The sequence below is a fragment of the Diadema setosum genome, chromosome 2 (assembly GCF_964275005.1).
Source record: "Diadema setosum chromosome 2, eeDiaSeto1, whole genome shotgun sequence".
NCBI lineage: Eukaryota > Metazoa > Echinodermata > Echinoidea > Diadematoida > Diadematidae > Diadema > Diadema setosum.
The window spans coordinates 41,758,727-41,774,325 of NC_092686.1; the positions used below are offsets into that span (position 1 = coordinate 41,758,727).

Genomic DNA, 15,599 nt, shown 5'->3' on the forward strand with positions numbered 1-15,599 from the left:
GAATGACATACGCCATGGTATTCACAAATGCTCACATCCTTTTGGAGGGATTGAACCACTGTCCTAGTCCCCCCCCCCCACTAAACCTCTTCCAGTTTTACATAAACAGAAGAATAAAAAGGAATTGTCTGTGTGTACCACAAAAAGGCTGATCCATGCTTGTGTGTTTGTTTGTTTGTTTGTTCGCTTGCTTGCTTGCTTTTTTGAAAGGCACAAGTGCTGCACAAAATACAGTCAGACATGGTCAGCTGGGTGTGATATCAGACACACCACCAAAGGAGTGCAAAGGTGCCAATAATTAGATATTTCATATTATTGTCTTGAGTCCTCTAGTTATCATTGTCCCTGTGGCATCTGTCTGCAGTCTGCCCAGCAATTATTATTTCAACTATACTTGCACTTCACCAAAAAAATCAATTTGCTCTACAAGTATACCAATCTATTTCTAACCAAGGAGGTACTAGGCGAGTGCGCCAAGAACCTCCTTGTTCTGACACACCACCTGGCAAAATCACCACCTCAACCCTTCCTCCTCCCCCCCCCCCCAAGAAAAAAAAAAATCTCTTCTGCCTTGTACTTGGCTACCAGTAAAAGAAGGCAAGGAAAAACTTTCTTTGTCACTATAATGCTTTGAGGATGTCCAAGAGTAATCTAAATTAGAATAAGTTCTATTTACTTTCTGGCTCTGATTATGTGCATGAAAACACACACTGAAACCTCTCTTCACAGAATTTCATCAAGTTACCGGTAGAATGGAATGATCAAAGAACTGAGCAGCTTTCATGATGTTTACTTTATTCTATGAGCATAACCACAGCTATGAATTCCTCAAAGTTTATATCTACTTTGTAATTTTCACTACTTTGCTATCCTCCCCCCCCCCCATTTTTTTTCTTCATTTCTCAGAATAGTTGTATATGCTGCAGGAATATTAAACATATTGCAGCATTGCACTATAAAAACAACAGTACCAGTATAATTTATATTATATGACATGCACGTCATGTATGCATGCATGCACATTGTGTGAATTTCATGTGTGTGCCATTAAGTATGGATGCAAGAACAATGTACACCTTAAAGGTAGGGGATACCTTTTACAGAACTCCCAAAATGCAGCAAAACATTAAATATGAACCTCAGGGGACTTGTTTAGGCCACTGCTTAGAAATTTGGAAGTCAACAGTTATCTACAATTTGAATAATGCACAAAACTCAACTACTCAGTAGTTCTGTGTGTCAGCCACACTTAAGCCTTTTTGTTGCAGTCTTCTGTATTTTTTTATCTATAAACACAAATCTAAAAGTATAAGAGCTGATGTCATAACATATAGAGTGTGTGGCAAGAATGTATATAGAAATGTTTGTAAGTTTTGATGAACTTTATTCACAAAATATACATGATGGGCACACATGCAGTGCATGGGTCTGCAAAGGTAGCCTAGTAATGTACTGGAATTTACGGTGAGCCCCGAAAAAAATTCAATTCAAAATCTAACGGTCAATAAAAATGTCCTAAATGTTACCTTCCACTTTCAATACTTTATGGGAGTTTCTAAAATGATACTCTCTTCAACATACCACTGTGTTTATACAACTCTTCATTTAAGGCATGCAAATGGGATTCCCTACCTTTAATGAATGTTTGAATGTTTGCATGAGGTACGTACATATATTCATGTGCGTACAATGTATCATGACAGAACTGCGCTGTCAGATATACGACAGCATTTATATCAGCCCCCACTGCTCCCAGTTTCTATACTCTTGTGGTGGTGTTGTTGTACCTGCTGCTGCTGAAGGTAAGACTGTTGTTGCAGCACAATTTGCTGCAACTGTTGCTGGCTGAGGACCTGGCCCTGAAGGAGACTCTGCATCTGCTGGGCTGAGAGCGTCTGGGCTCCTGGAGGCATGAGGAGATGCGGTAGGGGGCTTGGCTGCACCCCTGCGTTGCCTGCGGCGGAGAGCAGGCCCTTCTCGCTTCCGCTCAACATGGACAGGGAATCTGATTTCTGCACGGGGAGAAGGAAAGACAGAACGACAGACAGGGAAAGAGGGAAGGAAAGAAAGAGAGAGAGAAAAGCATCCACAGAAAGAGACAAACAGACACACAGACACGCATAGAGAGACAGACAAGAGAGAAAGATAGAGAGAGATGGAGATGGAGAGATGGGGAAAAAAAGTACACAGGGTTTCAAATCCCATTAAAACTGATTGACGCTCTGCTCTGTTAGGAGAGAGAAGTGCAGACTAATTGCATTACCAAATACAAGAGATTGGAGTAAAGCTTTGCCATGGTGCAGCTTAATTTCATTCAGCATTTCACTCTCTTTGACAAAGGAATCAGACAGCTGGATGAGCTTATTACCACCAGTGCCGACTCTGAAAATGACTAATTGATGACTCTGTGATGTATTCTGTATACATATATATATATATATAATATATTCAAGCGAAATTGCTTACAGGTACAGATATTTGCATGAACTATAATATTGAGAAGATTAGTACAGAAACATGTGATTTTTACATAATTGTATGTGTTTGTGTGCTCTTAATATCCACTATTTCTTTTCTTTGTTTAAACATGTTGTGTCTTTGGCATACGTACCTGTATGACATTCCACGACTGACCTACAATATTGCATATTGCCCGATGATTGCAGTCCAGGAGGCAGTTGCTACAATGTGCACAAAATTAGACTATCCAATGCTAAAGATAGTTTTAGAAAACCTACTGCTTCTCCAGCGAAACTGCAAACAGCAAATCGTGAGTGTCTTAAGCAACTGGATGGCGATGCCCAGTGCAAGCACTATACACATACCAATACGCACATGATCAAGGCATTACATAAACATGCAAGGCTTTCTCAACTTGAGACAAGGGCATCGTCATCGCACAGCTAGTCTAGATTCTTGATTTTTCTTTCCCACGGCTTAATACAATGAAGTATATTTTACACGTACTATAGGCTGCGTAATAGCTGTGTCATAAGAGCATATGATATGCATGACCAGCATGCATCTGGATTATGTGAAACAAAAGAGCATGTGCCTTATTCCCCATTTAGAGTTCCTCAAAACACGGCAAGTCGTCCCATGTTTACCTCAGACGGTGGGGATTCTAAATGTTCACGGCACAAAGCACAAAGGACGAGTGTTGAGGTAAAGATCACGCTAGACAGCCCAGTGTGAGTCTAGAACTACTTCCGGAGGTTGTGCTAGACTCATGCTACATGAGGGGACTCTAAACGGTCTTGACTTGAACACGGCACACACTTCCAGAGACCTGCGCCGTTTGTGGCGGAGTGCGCATACGTGTGCAGGAGAAACTCTCTTGAGGAGAAACGCATAACCACTGGTTTCCATAGAAACGTATGCCAAACTAGGCTAGACGACCACGGAACTTTTAACATGGGTCTCTATCATCCCCACCGAGTTTAAAAAAAAAAATGCTCGCTTTTGTCTGTCATGTCCTCCAGGGTCTTTTCTACCCCTTTCAGTAACTTATGCATTTACGGCCAGCTCCTGGCCCAAGCTAAATTGACCCGTGCCAAGCAGTAAAGATTGTGTTCAATAACTACATGTACTGCAGAGCTGCACCACTTTTACGATGACCCATTTATGAACTCGGCTACGTATAGGGATAACTACCATGGTAACAGAACGCGCACTCTGGCAGAGGCACGGCCAGGTTATTACCCTTGACCATGCAAGGAATTCTGGCCCAAGCCTGGCACTGCTATTGTTCATAAACTCTTCGATCAGCACTAGGCCCGCCCTGGTGCTAGCTTACAGCAGCGCCAAAATAGCCCGAGCCTGGTGCGGGCCACTTTGGCCTAACCAAATCATAAACTCAAAATTTGATGACTTAGCTTGGGCCTAGCCCAAGCCAAGAGAGTTACTGAAAGGGGTATTAGAGGTCCTCCTAGACAAGGGGACTGCTTCCCGGGTAGAATAGCGCAAATCAGCTGCATAGTGACAACTCCTAAATCACGATCATATGAATTTTGCAGCCTCCCGAGAAACACACTTTAAACCACGTTCATATGTCTTTCAAAACATGTCTGAAAACGTTCTATCTTTGAAGTTAGATATGTGCAGCCTATGTGTAATGAGCTTTTTGCTGTTTACATTGCTTGGAAGTAAGCTGCTTCCTTCTGTCACCACTGCAACAACCTCCAATTCCACCTGCAACGGCAACATTATATTAGGCTAAAATGGGAACATTGGTACAGGTAATTCGCATCACTTTAGACTCACACAGTACACTTACATTGTAAGCTGTAATACTACCAAGACAGAGATTTCTCCCAACGGGGTATGAATGTAATTTCAAATCACTGGTCAAAGATAGTACACTGTAACCTGTATAATTTATTTTGGCCCATAGAATCATCAGTTACAATTTGTTATTCAGAAGGTTTGTTTAATCCATGAATGAGATTCGGATGGTTCATTCATTCAAAATTAAATAAGGTTCAGAATTCTGAAGGTTCATTAGTATACAGCGTTTTTCATTTTGCAGTTACTGAGCCAAGAGTTATTATTATTATTATTATTTTTTTTTTCTGGACAACAAAGACACAGCAAACAATGTACAATGTACACACTCATAAATTTGGTGGCCCAATTGGGAGAAAAAAAAAAATCAGTTATTTTTAAGTGATGGTGGTCCGAAATCTATTTCTGGTGGCCCCAGGCCAATAGGCCAGTGCTAATGTTAGAGCCTTGCAAATACACACAAGTTTTACAGTCTGTCGGAAAAGGGTACAACGGTAGCTTTCCAGAAGGAGCCAGATCATCAGACAACCTGAGCCCAAACATCGAGTCCAACTGACAAGTCTGCCAAATGTTATTTTTACCTGACCTCTCAATGCTGCACATGTGCATTCTCACTTCTGTCACGACCAGGATTCTATGTACTGCCCACCGAGAGCTGTCAATTTCTCTTCTAATCAAGGGAACGACCTACCATGAGAAAGCCTTGGCCCCTAGCATCAATTAATTTTAGCGAGTACCATCAAGGTCATGCTTCATCAGGCAAGTTCACTGGAATCACTATTAAATGCTTACTTCCAAGAGAACAAAAAAAAAAAAGAAGCAAATATACCTGGTATAGAGGGCCAAAAGTATCTGTTAACTGCTAGGAAGTTTTTGTCTACCGGTATTTATATTATTTTCACATAATACACCTCTTCATGCACAAACAAAAAGACAGAAAAAAGAAACAAATTAAAATCTGTGGGTGTGAGAAATCTGGGCAGATATGTCATGCATGAATAGATCTATGCAAAGAGAGAGCTCTTTCATATCTTAGTCCTCTGTTGTGCTATTCTGATCAGGTATACTATATAGAAGTTCCTCCACTGTCAATTCTATATAAGTGGGCTAACCTTAAAGAAACACTTTTATAGACTGAAGGTAAACAAAATCTGAATAACCAAATACATCATGAGGTGAATAAGTGTAGTCAAAAGAAGAAGTAGACAAATAATACTCAAAAACTTTGAGAAATGGAGACTTAGTTGTAATCTTAAAATCAAAATCATGACTGATGCACAAAGTGGGTAGAAAGGTAATAACAAGTTTTTGGATACACAGACGTGGCACAAGTTTTACAATTGATCTTGACCTCTAATATCCCCAGATATTGACCAAAATTAAATCAGAAAGTTTTTTTTTTTTTTTTTTTTTTTTTAAGCTATCTATGCCATGCATTAATTTTGATCACAATAGAAAAAAATAAAACCACCCAAGTTCAAATAAGAAAAAAAAAAGACACAAGTCAAGAAAAATCACTGAAAATTAACTACAATGATGAGTTGTAGTATCTGAAAACTGAAAATCTTAAAAATTTGAATGACCTTTGATCCCAACTCCTGCCAGGTTTTGCACCAAACGAATGAAATCAGTCAGATATGATATGATTCTATCCATGTTTGATGAGGAATCAACATCACATGCTTCAAAACTTATTGTGTTGGCTGAAAAACTTGGTCTTGGTCTCTACCTCATGAAGTTGGTAGACATTTCAACACGATGTGTGCACTTTGCTCACTACCAGACTTAATTTGAGAGTCTGCCCAATGCATGCTTTTCTTCTCTCTCCCTATCTTTCTTTCTTTTTTTTGTCATGCAAAAAAGAAAAAAGAAAAGAAAAAAGAAAAACAGAGCATTTTTTACTGTTGTGTACACATGATTGGGATGCCCCAGCTCATGCAATCAATATATCGTATCTGCCACAGGGATGTGGCCCTCCATATATATACATTTTCATGAAGTTCATTGATCTTGACCACTAACCATGGATTGATCTTTTACCCTCTCTGCGCAATGAGATTCCAGTCTATTTCTACCCACTTCATCAAACCATTGCACTTTACCTAGTGATATCTCTGGTCAGAAATGACATTTCAGCTGAAGTTTGGTGACCTTCCCCCTTGACCCTTTGTCCATTGTCATTTCAGGTAAATAATAATCATAAACAAACAAACAAACAAATTCCTTTCCTTATTAAGAGACAATACTACCCATGCGCACAATTACCTGAAATTATGTCTGGTGAATCAGTTTCAACCAGAATAGATTGACCTTTGACATTGACCTATGACCACTACCATGTTCATGCGAATAATTCATTCCTACTCTGTAAACCAGCTTACATTTGTTAAACATCATCACTGGGTATTCCTGTCTGAAAAAAAAAAAAAAAATGACAGAAGAAATATTTTTCTTGCCAAGGTACAATAAATTTGGCCCTGAGTTTTGGCCACTGTACTTTATCCAAAGAATTGTAAAAGTATTCTGGACTAACATTCCAAATTATATTTACCACTGACGTTCATAGATGAACTTTTACAGCTGTAAATGGCAAGTAACAACCAAAGTACAGTGACCTTTCACCTATGACCTGGCGGGATTTTGCCAAAAACATAGTCAGCCAATCTATACCTCGTAGTATACCTGGGCTAGGTATCAAGAAACCCAATGGGTTGTTTATTTCTTCTATTGTATTTTAAACAATGAGACATGAGACAGACAGACAGACTGACAAAATACTGCCTCTCACACCCTTCGAAGTATACATACAGAGAAAAAAATATCATCAGCGATTTTGGTAATCGGGTTAAGTGTTGGAAAATTCATCTTGCTGGCACACTGCAGGTGCTCAACCTGCCATCTACCTGTGTATTGTGGCAAACAACACCTGCTATTTGCTTGCTTTTATCTTCCCATTCAACCTGCAATAAAGTACTTGACAATGGCTCTGCAAGGAAGAACATACAACATGAGTATGTATAGATACATTTGGGGTGGGGGTGGGGGGGGGGGGGAGGGGGTAATAATTCGTTCCATTACCAATATTTCAGCACTTCTACAATGTGTATATAAATTGGCAGTTCTGTATCCTGCAAAGAGTTCCAACATGTCTGTACTCTACGAGCGCGAATATACGACTGTTCATGAAATTGACAGGGGAAAAAAAACAAACACTCGCGCAATAAATTGCATATATACAGAAGTGTGCATTGACTGAGAAAAATTGAATGATAAGAACACACAAGGGTTTACACAAACTTATATGGTAATACAGCCGATTGGATGCTACAAGGGAAGAAGCATGTTGCTACTGGCAACAGGGTATGTGCATTCATACCAGCACATTCTAGGATTTATAATCAGCCATTCTTTGAACACAGAATTGCCAGTTTTGCTACTTTATGATACTTTTTTTTTTTCCTCTCCCTCTTAAAAAACAAAATAAATACAAGCAATGAAAGATCATTACAGTACTTTTTACTGTTCTTTCTTGTTTGTTTCAAGGGTGCAGTGGTTCTAATCAGCTATTCACATGGATTCCTTTACACTCACCACCCCCCCCCCCCTTAAAAAAGAAAACAGAAACAAGAATTACCTTGGTCTCCCATAAAGACAATCACAAAGGTTTATTCTAATCCTCCATCATCACACAGACTATCTGACATTCCTACACGACTGAAACATCTATCATGAATTTTCAAAAGACCTTTTAGGATTATGCTGCGAATGGCTGTGGCACCTGCTGTAAATGTGCACATCATTCATGCGCCATGTGCACGGGAGTCTGTAGGAAAATTTGCTGTGACACAGACAAAAGGGGAATCAGATCACCTTGGCATTAAAAAGTAATTTCCGTCTATTTTCCATTGAGCTCCTCACACATGAAATCATGATTTGGCCGCATCATAACTTCCACATACAGCTGAAGCAGTATTGCATTATAATAACATAAAAAAAATGTTTTCTGTAATATACAGTGTACACTCCAGCCTATGAGTTGTTTGTTTGTTTGTTGTTGTTGTTGTTGGTTTTTTTTTTTTTTTTTTTGGGGGGGGGGGCACAATAATCGCGATACGAAGACATCCACAGGTTTTGTGCAATCTTCATGAGAAACAAGAACAATACAAACAAAGTCAGAGGTGGTACATAAATTGGTAAAATGACTGAAAGCCACTATGTTGGCTTGATAAGTTTATAATCCTCTAATACTTGAAGGTGTCTTAGACTTCAGTAACTGCCTAATCCCTGCAATCCACTGGAAGCATGGGGTGATACAAACGTATTTCTAGAGTTAGTCAAAGTGACTGACTCCATGCTAGTCAAGCACTTGACCCTGGTTTGACCCTACAACAGACTGCATTTTTTCTTTGCTTTTTTATTTTCCATTTTCCCCCACTACCATCAAACATATTTGCAGACAGTCACGAACATTACCAGGCATTTATCCTGATGACACAAAGTCTGTTTGTTAGAGAGCATTGACTTTAGCTTTCAAGTATGCTTAAAATGGAAATATGGGTGTGTGTTGAATTCTGGTGTTTTTCTTTGTTCTTGTGCATAACAAACAGCAGACATTAATAACATATTGACATCAGGAACATTAAATGCAACATCTGCAAGTAAACATATTCAGACTGGAAAGGGCATTCACTTTAATACAGCAACAGCCTGATGTTACACACCCTTACCTTTTAATGCCCTAGGATAATTATGGAAAACCGTAAAAGTCTGTGATTATACAGTGTGCAAAGTAAAATTTCATATAACACTAGATGTGCAAATGTGATTGAGGCTGGATGATATGAATGTGTGATTGTCAAGTTTTATTTTTCCCTAGTGCAAGAAAGAAGCTACTGGCCTATGTGGTGAGTTTCCACACACACACACACACACACAAAATCATAAGTTTCGCAAGACAAATCCTAATTTTGCCGAGAATAGTAATGATTACATCGAACTCGGCTCCATCAAAATCAGCTGCCACAATAAGTCCAAGACTTCAGTGCTTGTGGTTTCATTGGTGACACATCACCTCATTCTATTTCTATCGCCATTCCATGACTGCCATTAAAGAGGGTAGAGAAAAGTTGTGCAGTCCACAGCATGCTTGAATTTCTCAAGACTGATCATTAAACTCAATAGCAAACTACTTTAATACGGATGACACAGACAAGAATTTAGATAGCGTCTCACCTTTGGTGTGTCTGTGCTTGCTCTAACATCGTTTTCGGAATCGCTGCGCTGTTTGGAGTCGTGTGAAGCGCCAGCACTGTTCGCTAGAATCTCACTCATGGAGTCCGGTTTACAGCTGTGAGCCGATGATCACCACAAGGTACTGCAAGAGGAAGAAAGTGGGAGAACAATGCATCATTAAGAAAGCCGAACATCTTGTTTCATCAACATTAGCTACACAAAATTTACCTTGTTTAATGCTTTACAATGATTTTTGTTTGTTTGCTTGCCACGGGTACAATGTTACCTAATGTGGTAAGACACATTTCAGGGTAATTACCACTGCAACAACTGAACAAAGTTCGGGTGTATATCGGAATGGCGCCCACTTCTCTGTTCTCATTTGTCCGTTGGGCAACTGCATGTTACATAACATACAAAAATCACGCTCATTTGTGCTTGCATCATGATCAAGACCTGCACAACAGGGTGTATGTTAATTAGCAAAATCAAATGAACAAATCTTTACACAAAAACACTGAAGAATACATTTTCAAAACTGTATTCACTGTAAATGTGACACAACAGCTGAAGGAGAATACAATATTTCAGGCTGAAGGTCACAAGCTGTGGACACAAAGAAAATGGCAGATTGAAAGGAGTCTTGTAAACAATTTCATCATTTTTGTATGTCTCGCAGGAGAAAGAGAGAGAGAAAGAAAAAAATTAATGAGAAAAACCTGGGAAGTGTCAGCCACATTGTTGACGTGCCAGGTTTGTTTGCGCTAGTCGCTGCACAAACTACGCTCCAGCTCAAGACAAATATCGCTAGGTGCTGATGAAGGGAAGCCCGGGTTTAATGCGAGAGGTAAATCCGATGAAAAATAAACAACGCAACTTGGGGATGCAGCCGGAGAGAAGGGGATGGGAGAGGTGCGGGTTGTACAGGTGTAAGCCTCCACAACTAAATTGATATTTTTGCTGCAGGCGCTGTTTCCTAGGCACGCGGTGGTTTAGGAAGGGAATTTGTTTTTGGGCCAGGGCTTGTATATGGCAATTATCTCTGGTTGTTTGTTCAGATGATAAATCACGCAATGACAGATATAGCAGCGAGCCCGGTAATGCGAGAAATGAAATCATTGTTTGTGTTTGTCAGAGTCGATGTGTGCGTGTGTTTGTGAGGCTGCACGCTGTGTTACCGCCTGCCAAGATGCACATAAAAATCCGTCTTATGAGGCAGCTCGCAACCTGCCCCGTGTGACTTGTGTTTTTGCCCACTTTCGGCACTGAAGACCGTTGTTTGTTGCTAAAAAATCTTAATCAGATTAGGATGTGATACGTGAACTGCAGACAAGATGGGATTAAAATGTTACTTCTTTTGTGACAGTTGACGATGATCCAGACGAGAGAAAACAAGAGTGGCATAACAAAAACAAATTAATGAGTATTTCCACTCAAGACAGCCAAGGCTAATTTTGCCAAAAATAATCACAAACAGTTTCTGTTCAAGTGCCTCTGGAACTGAAAGCATTTTTTTTTTTTTTATCCGAACATCATGAAATAATCAAGTCTGTTACTCTGACAATCATCTTTTTTTTTTTTTTTTTTTTTTTTTTTAAAGATTAAAGACATATCTTCACATTAGCTGAACTTTTCTTTTTGGCAATGAAAGCAACTATTTACTCTCTACCAACTTAGGCACAGAGAGGTGAGAACTGGCGAGGGTCTCTCCTTTCCTTTGTGTGGTTTCAACAATATGGTATGAGATCTCTGCCCGCTATTGTTTCCAGACATATCTTAATAGAGGGGGCCTATTTTTTCATTAATATTTTTTTTTTTTTTTTTTCAGAAGTAGCTGTTTACAAAGTGTCTGAGCATATCTCCTGTGGTTGGTCACTTTTGTTTCTGGCCTCGAGGTATGGCGAGCCAATCCTATCTTAAACCGGTTCCCTTTTTCTTTTTATTCTATTTTTGCATGGTGCCCTTTAAATGTTGTTTGCTGTAGGTAGGACTCCATGCCTAATTTGCTGCTAATAACTCTTCTGCGGCATAAGCCCACCTGATAAATCCCATCACAAATATTGCAAGCTGTGTGGTAATTATTTCTTCTGGATATATGTAAGTCGGGAGACATCAGGTTCTCCAGTCATCGCGCATTCCCCACGTAAAGTCCTCAGCCTAGGGCAAAGTAAGCAATTATTCCATGCATGCCGGCAAGCCATCAGGTCCATGCCAGTATACACCTCAAATCTGAAGATCCAGAAATGTAATTAGTTGGACAATCATCGTCTTTCTGAAGGAGACAGTAACTCTCTTCAACCCAAGGGACACAATATTGAGAATCCCATAATTCATCCTTCCTTGGAATTCCCTTTGTTCCTTTCCAAGGATTTGCATTTGCAATTACACAGATATCCTCAATTCATGGCGGATATAACATATTAATAAAAAACAGGAACCGGACTACTTTTTATGCTCATTAAAAATGTATTTACCTCTGTAGGATTACCACACACTCTCTTACCCCAAACAAATGCCGTGATAATTGGCGAATGCATGATCGAGTGCAGCAAGCACTTGGCATTCTCATCAAAATCCGTGGAGACGATCCTCAAAGAAATTTATGAAAGCTTTGAAGAGTATTGTTGCGAATCACTTCTATGGCACTCTTATAAATACTACAGCTTTGTAAAGTGTCTTCTTCGGTATACACAGTGAAAACGTAGACCGGGATCTGAAGTCTTCAAGAAAACTGTCCTTCATCATGACGGTTGTGATTTCCTTCACAAGACTGAATTTTTTATTCATAAGGAAGAGCTACTACCCAAAATGGACAACTTTGCTGAAGATGGGGATGGTCTACCCTCACATATTACAGAGAATAATTCCAGGAGATCATTCTGGTATACCTTTGTCCTCTGTACTGTCTGGTGTTGATTGCTTCTATAGCGACTTTGATCACTAAGACTGTGGTCTTTCACGAATTATCTCTGTTGTAGTGTGAAATGGCACAGAATTTTGTGACGACAATAGGGGTTTCTAAAAGCATCGTCTGTTTAGAATACTCTCTTTACCTTTTACTCTGTATAGGACATCAGAATTAACAAAGAAATGATGTTGTATACAAAAATATATAGAAATGATGTTGAAATATAACAATATCATGAGAATGATGAGAGAGAATGAGCTACACAACACTAAAAATGTTCCATAAAATGTACCAGCTGCCCACATATAATACTGGTACTTTTCTGAAGGAACTGAAAAGGTACATTCTATTCTATGCGAGGCTGCATTTATATAATTTGAGAGAGAGCACTGTTTCAAAACGCGTTTAGAATGGTGTTTGTGAACGTGGTTTAAAACGAGATTCTCGGATGCCGCATTTATCCACCCATCATCGAATCACGATTTGAATGTTCTCACTGCGCAGCTGCTCTGCGCAGTTTGACCCGAGAAGCAGAGGTCAACTGAGGCCCATGTTGTAACCTGTGGGTTGCCGTACTGCATGGAAGGACATCTTGGCAGTTTTCAAAACAGCATTGCGTTTAGCTACTCTCAGAAAGGCAATCATGGTTTAAATGCATTTCAAAATGCCCTTTGAATGTCATTTCAAATCAGCATTTCTGAACGCATAATCTCAAAACACAATTGCTTTTATCTATTGCCAGAAAATGCCTAAAACGCATTTAGGGTCATGGTTGTGCCTCAGAAAATGTTTGGATTTAGTCCTAATACACCCTTAGTCGGTCTCCTAGTCTAACATACACCCACAATCACAGTCATGTCCCCTTACAGAGAGACTCTACATGACATTCATCACACCTCCAAGTTCAACCTATTTCACAGACATTGACTACATATATAATTTCTCACATCTCATAAGATCGGAATGACACAAAACTGCAGAATGTTTCCACAACGCTTTTGTAGAGAGAGTGTAAACACACCAGACACCCAGGTCTTGCCCCCTCCCCGATGTGATTTATGGGAAAGGGGTTAATTATCCATTACCCGCTCCTGACCCAGGCTGGGTTTGAAACAGGGGAGGATGAGACAAAACAAGGTCGTGACCAAGTTTGTTGTCCTCCTTCCTGTTTTTGTTTGGCAGTGCTGAGGTCAAACCAGCGGGGAGTTGGGTCTGGTGGAGGCAGGCTAGTCTACATCTGCTCAGACCTGGAGAATGTTGAGATGTGGGGGATGGTCCTTTCCCCATGATATTTCACACATTGTATGAATGCACAGGGGTAGGTGCATACCATTTCAAGAAGAATCCTGCTGAATTGATGCTGTCTTCAAAAAAAGGTTCCAAGATGCAGCACCAAAATACTAGAATGGCAACTTCTGACTTGCAGACTTGTAGTCTGGTAAGTCTTCTTGCAGCTACACAGCTGGTGAGCTCTTTGACAAGTAAAAACTGGAAATACAACTTGCTTTGAAAGTAACGAACTGGGTCTTCAATATCAGACTACAAGTACATATGTCCATTATGTGAGTCAAAAATTGTCACCCTTCTCCAGAATCTACACAAAATGTCCCACCTTTGGGATAGAAAGTACAGATTCTTTTTGTAATAAGCCTTCCTATTTCTCATCCCAAATTCCACAGACTTCAAGGCACAAGTGTACAGTTCCACATTTTTCAACATAACAACAATTCCATTCACAATCACACAACATTAATGTTAACGCCACAAAAAGACCCTTTTCAATGGACTTCATGGTTCTAGAAGTTAAATCTACGAGCAAATCATCTCTGACTGAAAACAATCGTAAGGACGAAGAGATTCACTTGAATTTGCTTTCAAGCCCCTGACTGCATCACCTTGGAAAATGTGTCAGAACATAACAAGGAAGATATAACTCGAACAGAGCTGTCGGGGATATTTTTTCCCTTCTTTTGCGGAAAAGGTTACTACATAGGTGACATTTCATGAACAAGCAAATATGACACACCTAACAGCTACAATGCAGGGAGCTGAACAATCGCAAGACTGAATAGGCTTATAAATTGAGTTGCCCATCGATAGGACTATACAATTCTGTTGTTTTACATGCATTCCTTTCACAATGATCCTTGTCTCTGAGTGTGCCTATTTTTGCTTCAGTTTTCCTAATTGGAAGTATGTTTGTTTGTTTTTATATATATTTTTTTTTTTTTGGGGGGGGGGGGGGAGGGGATTCAATTTTGCTTTCCTTCAAAGTCAGTCTCACAGTCTCTTTCAGAGAGACATCTTTCCCTAATGCACTGCTCGACACTAACTTTCTTCTCTGGTGGCCCGTTCTTCAGGCAAATAAAATCTTTTACATCTGAAACTTTTGTGGCCCATAAGAAAACTGGAGTGGCCTGAAACAGATGTAGGCCTAATACCCAACAATTCATTTTGAATCATAGGTGCCCAATGGGGCCAACAAAAGATAGTCTTTTTGGATATTTGGAGGCTTGACATTAATTTTCAGTGGCCCCAGGCCCCCCCCCCCAGGCTACTGCTAATGTTGAGCAAGGCCTAATGGCTTAAAAGATAACAGGATGACATTCGAAGCATTGTTTCCTTTCTTGTCACTCTAACAAATTGCCATAACTTAAGTCTTAAAAAAAATTACACAACCTTAATAATAGTGGGAACCAAGTATGATCCTGTGTTTATCATGCATTTAAGCACTTCTTGTCTCAAGATCTTCTATGATGGGATTCTATAATAAACTGATACATTTTAAATCCTACAAATCTACATCAAGGAATCATAACTGATAACACATACACATGCTATATATTCTCAAAGCCTGAATTTGTGCACAATATGTTTACAAAGTGCTTTCAATGAGTGGTTGATGCTGACGAGGAACTTCCAGGAAAGAAACATGGGACATGAGACATAAGTGCTTGCTTCAAAGAAGAAAGTTTCACATTATGGCTCATACTAGCAGACAGTGTAACAATCTGCTTCATAAGTACTTGCAGAATGCACAGACAACACAGGTATAGAGCAATAATCTGTTACCTGCTTCTTCTTTTTTTTTTTTTTTTTGGGGGGGGGGGGGGAGGGCAACCAACCCACAAACAAACACACCCCTGATATCTACACCATTAGTGGCACCTTTTAT

The 15,599-nt window shown here is 39.7% G+C and overlaps 1 protein-coding gene across 2 annotated transcripts in view; it reads right to left on the reverse strand.

The window, feature by feature from the left end:
- LOC140245994 (uncharacterized) overlaps positions 1–15,599 on the reverse strand; it is a 76,536-nt gene that overhangs the window by 25,742 nt on the left and 35,195 nt on the right. For both annotated transcript variants that reach the window (XM_072325445.1, XM_072325444.1), the window contains exons 2-3: positions 9,517–9,658; positions 1,788–2,012 (exon numbers count right to left, since the gene is read on the reverse strand). In XM_072325445.1, coding sequence (XP_072181546.1) covers positions 1,788–2,012; positions 9,517–9,615 — 324 coding nt within the window. In that variant the 5' untranslated portion in view covers positions 9,616–9,658. The remainder of the gene's footprint in view (positions 1–1,787; positions 2,013–9,516; positions 9,659–15,599) is intronic.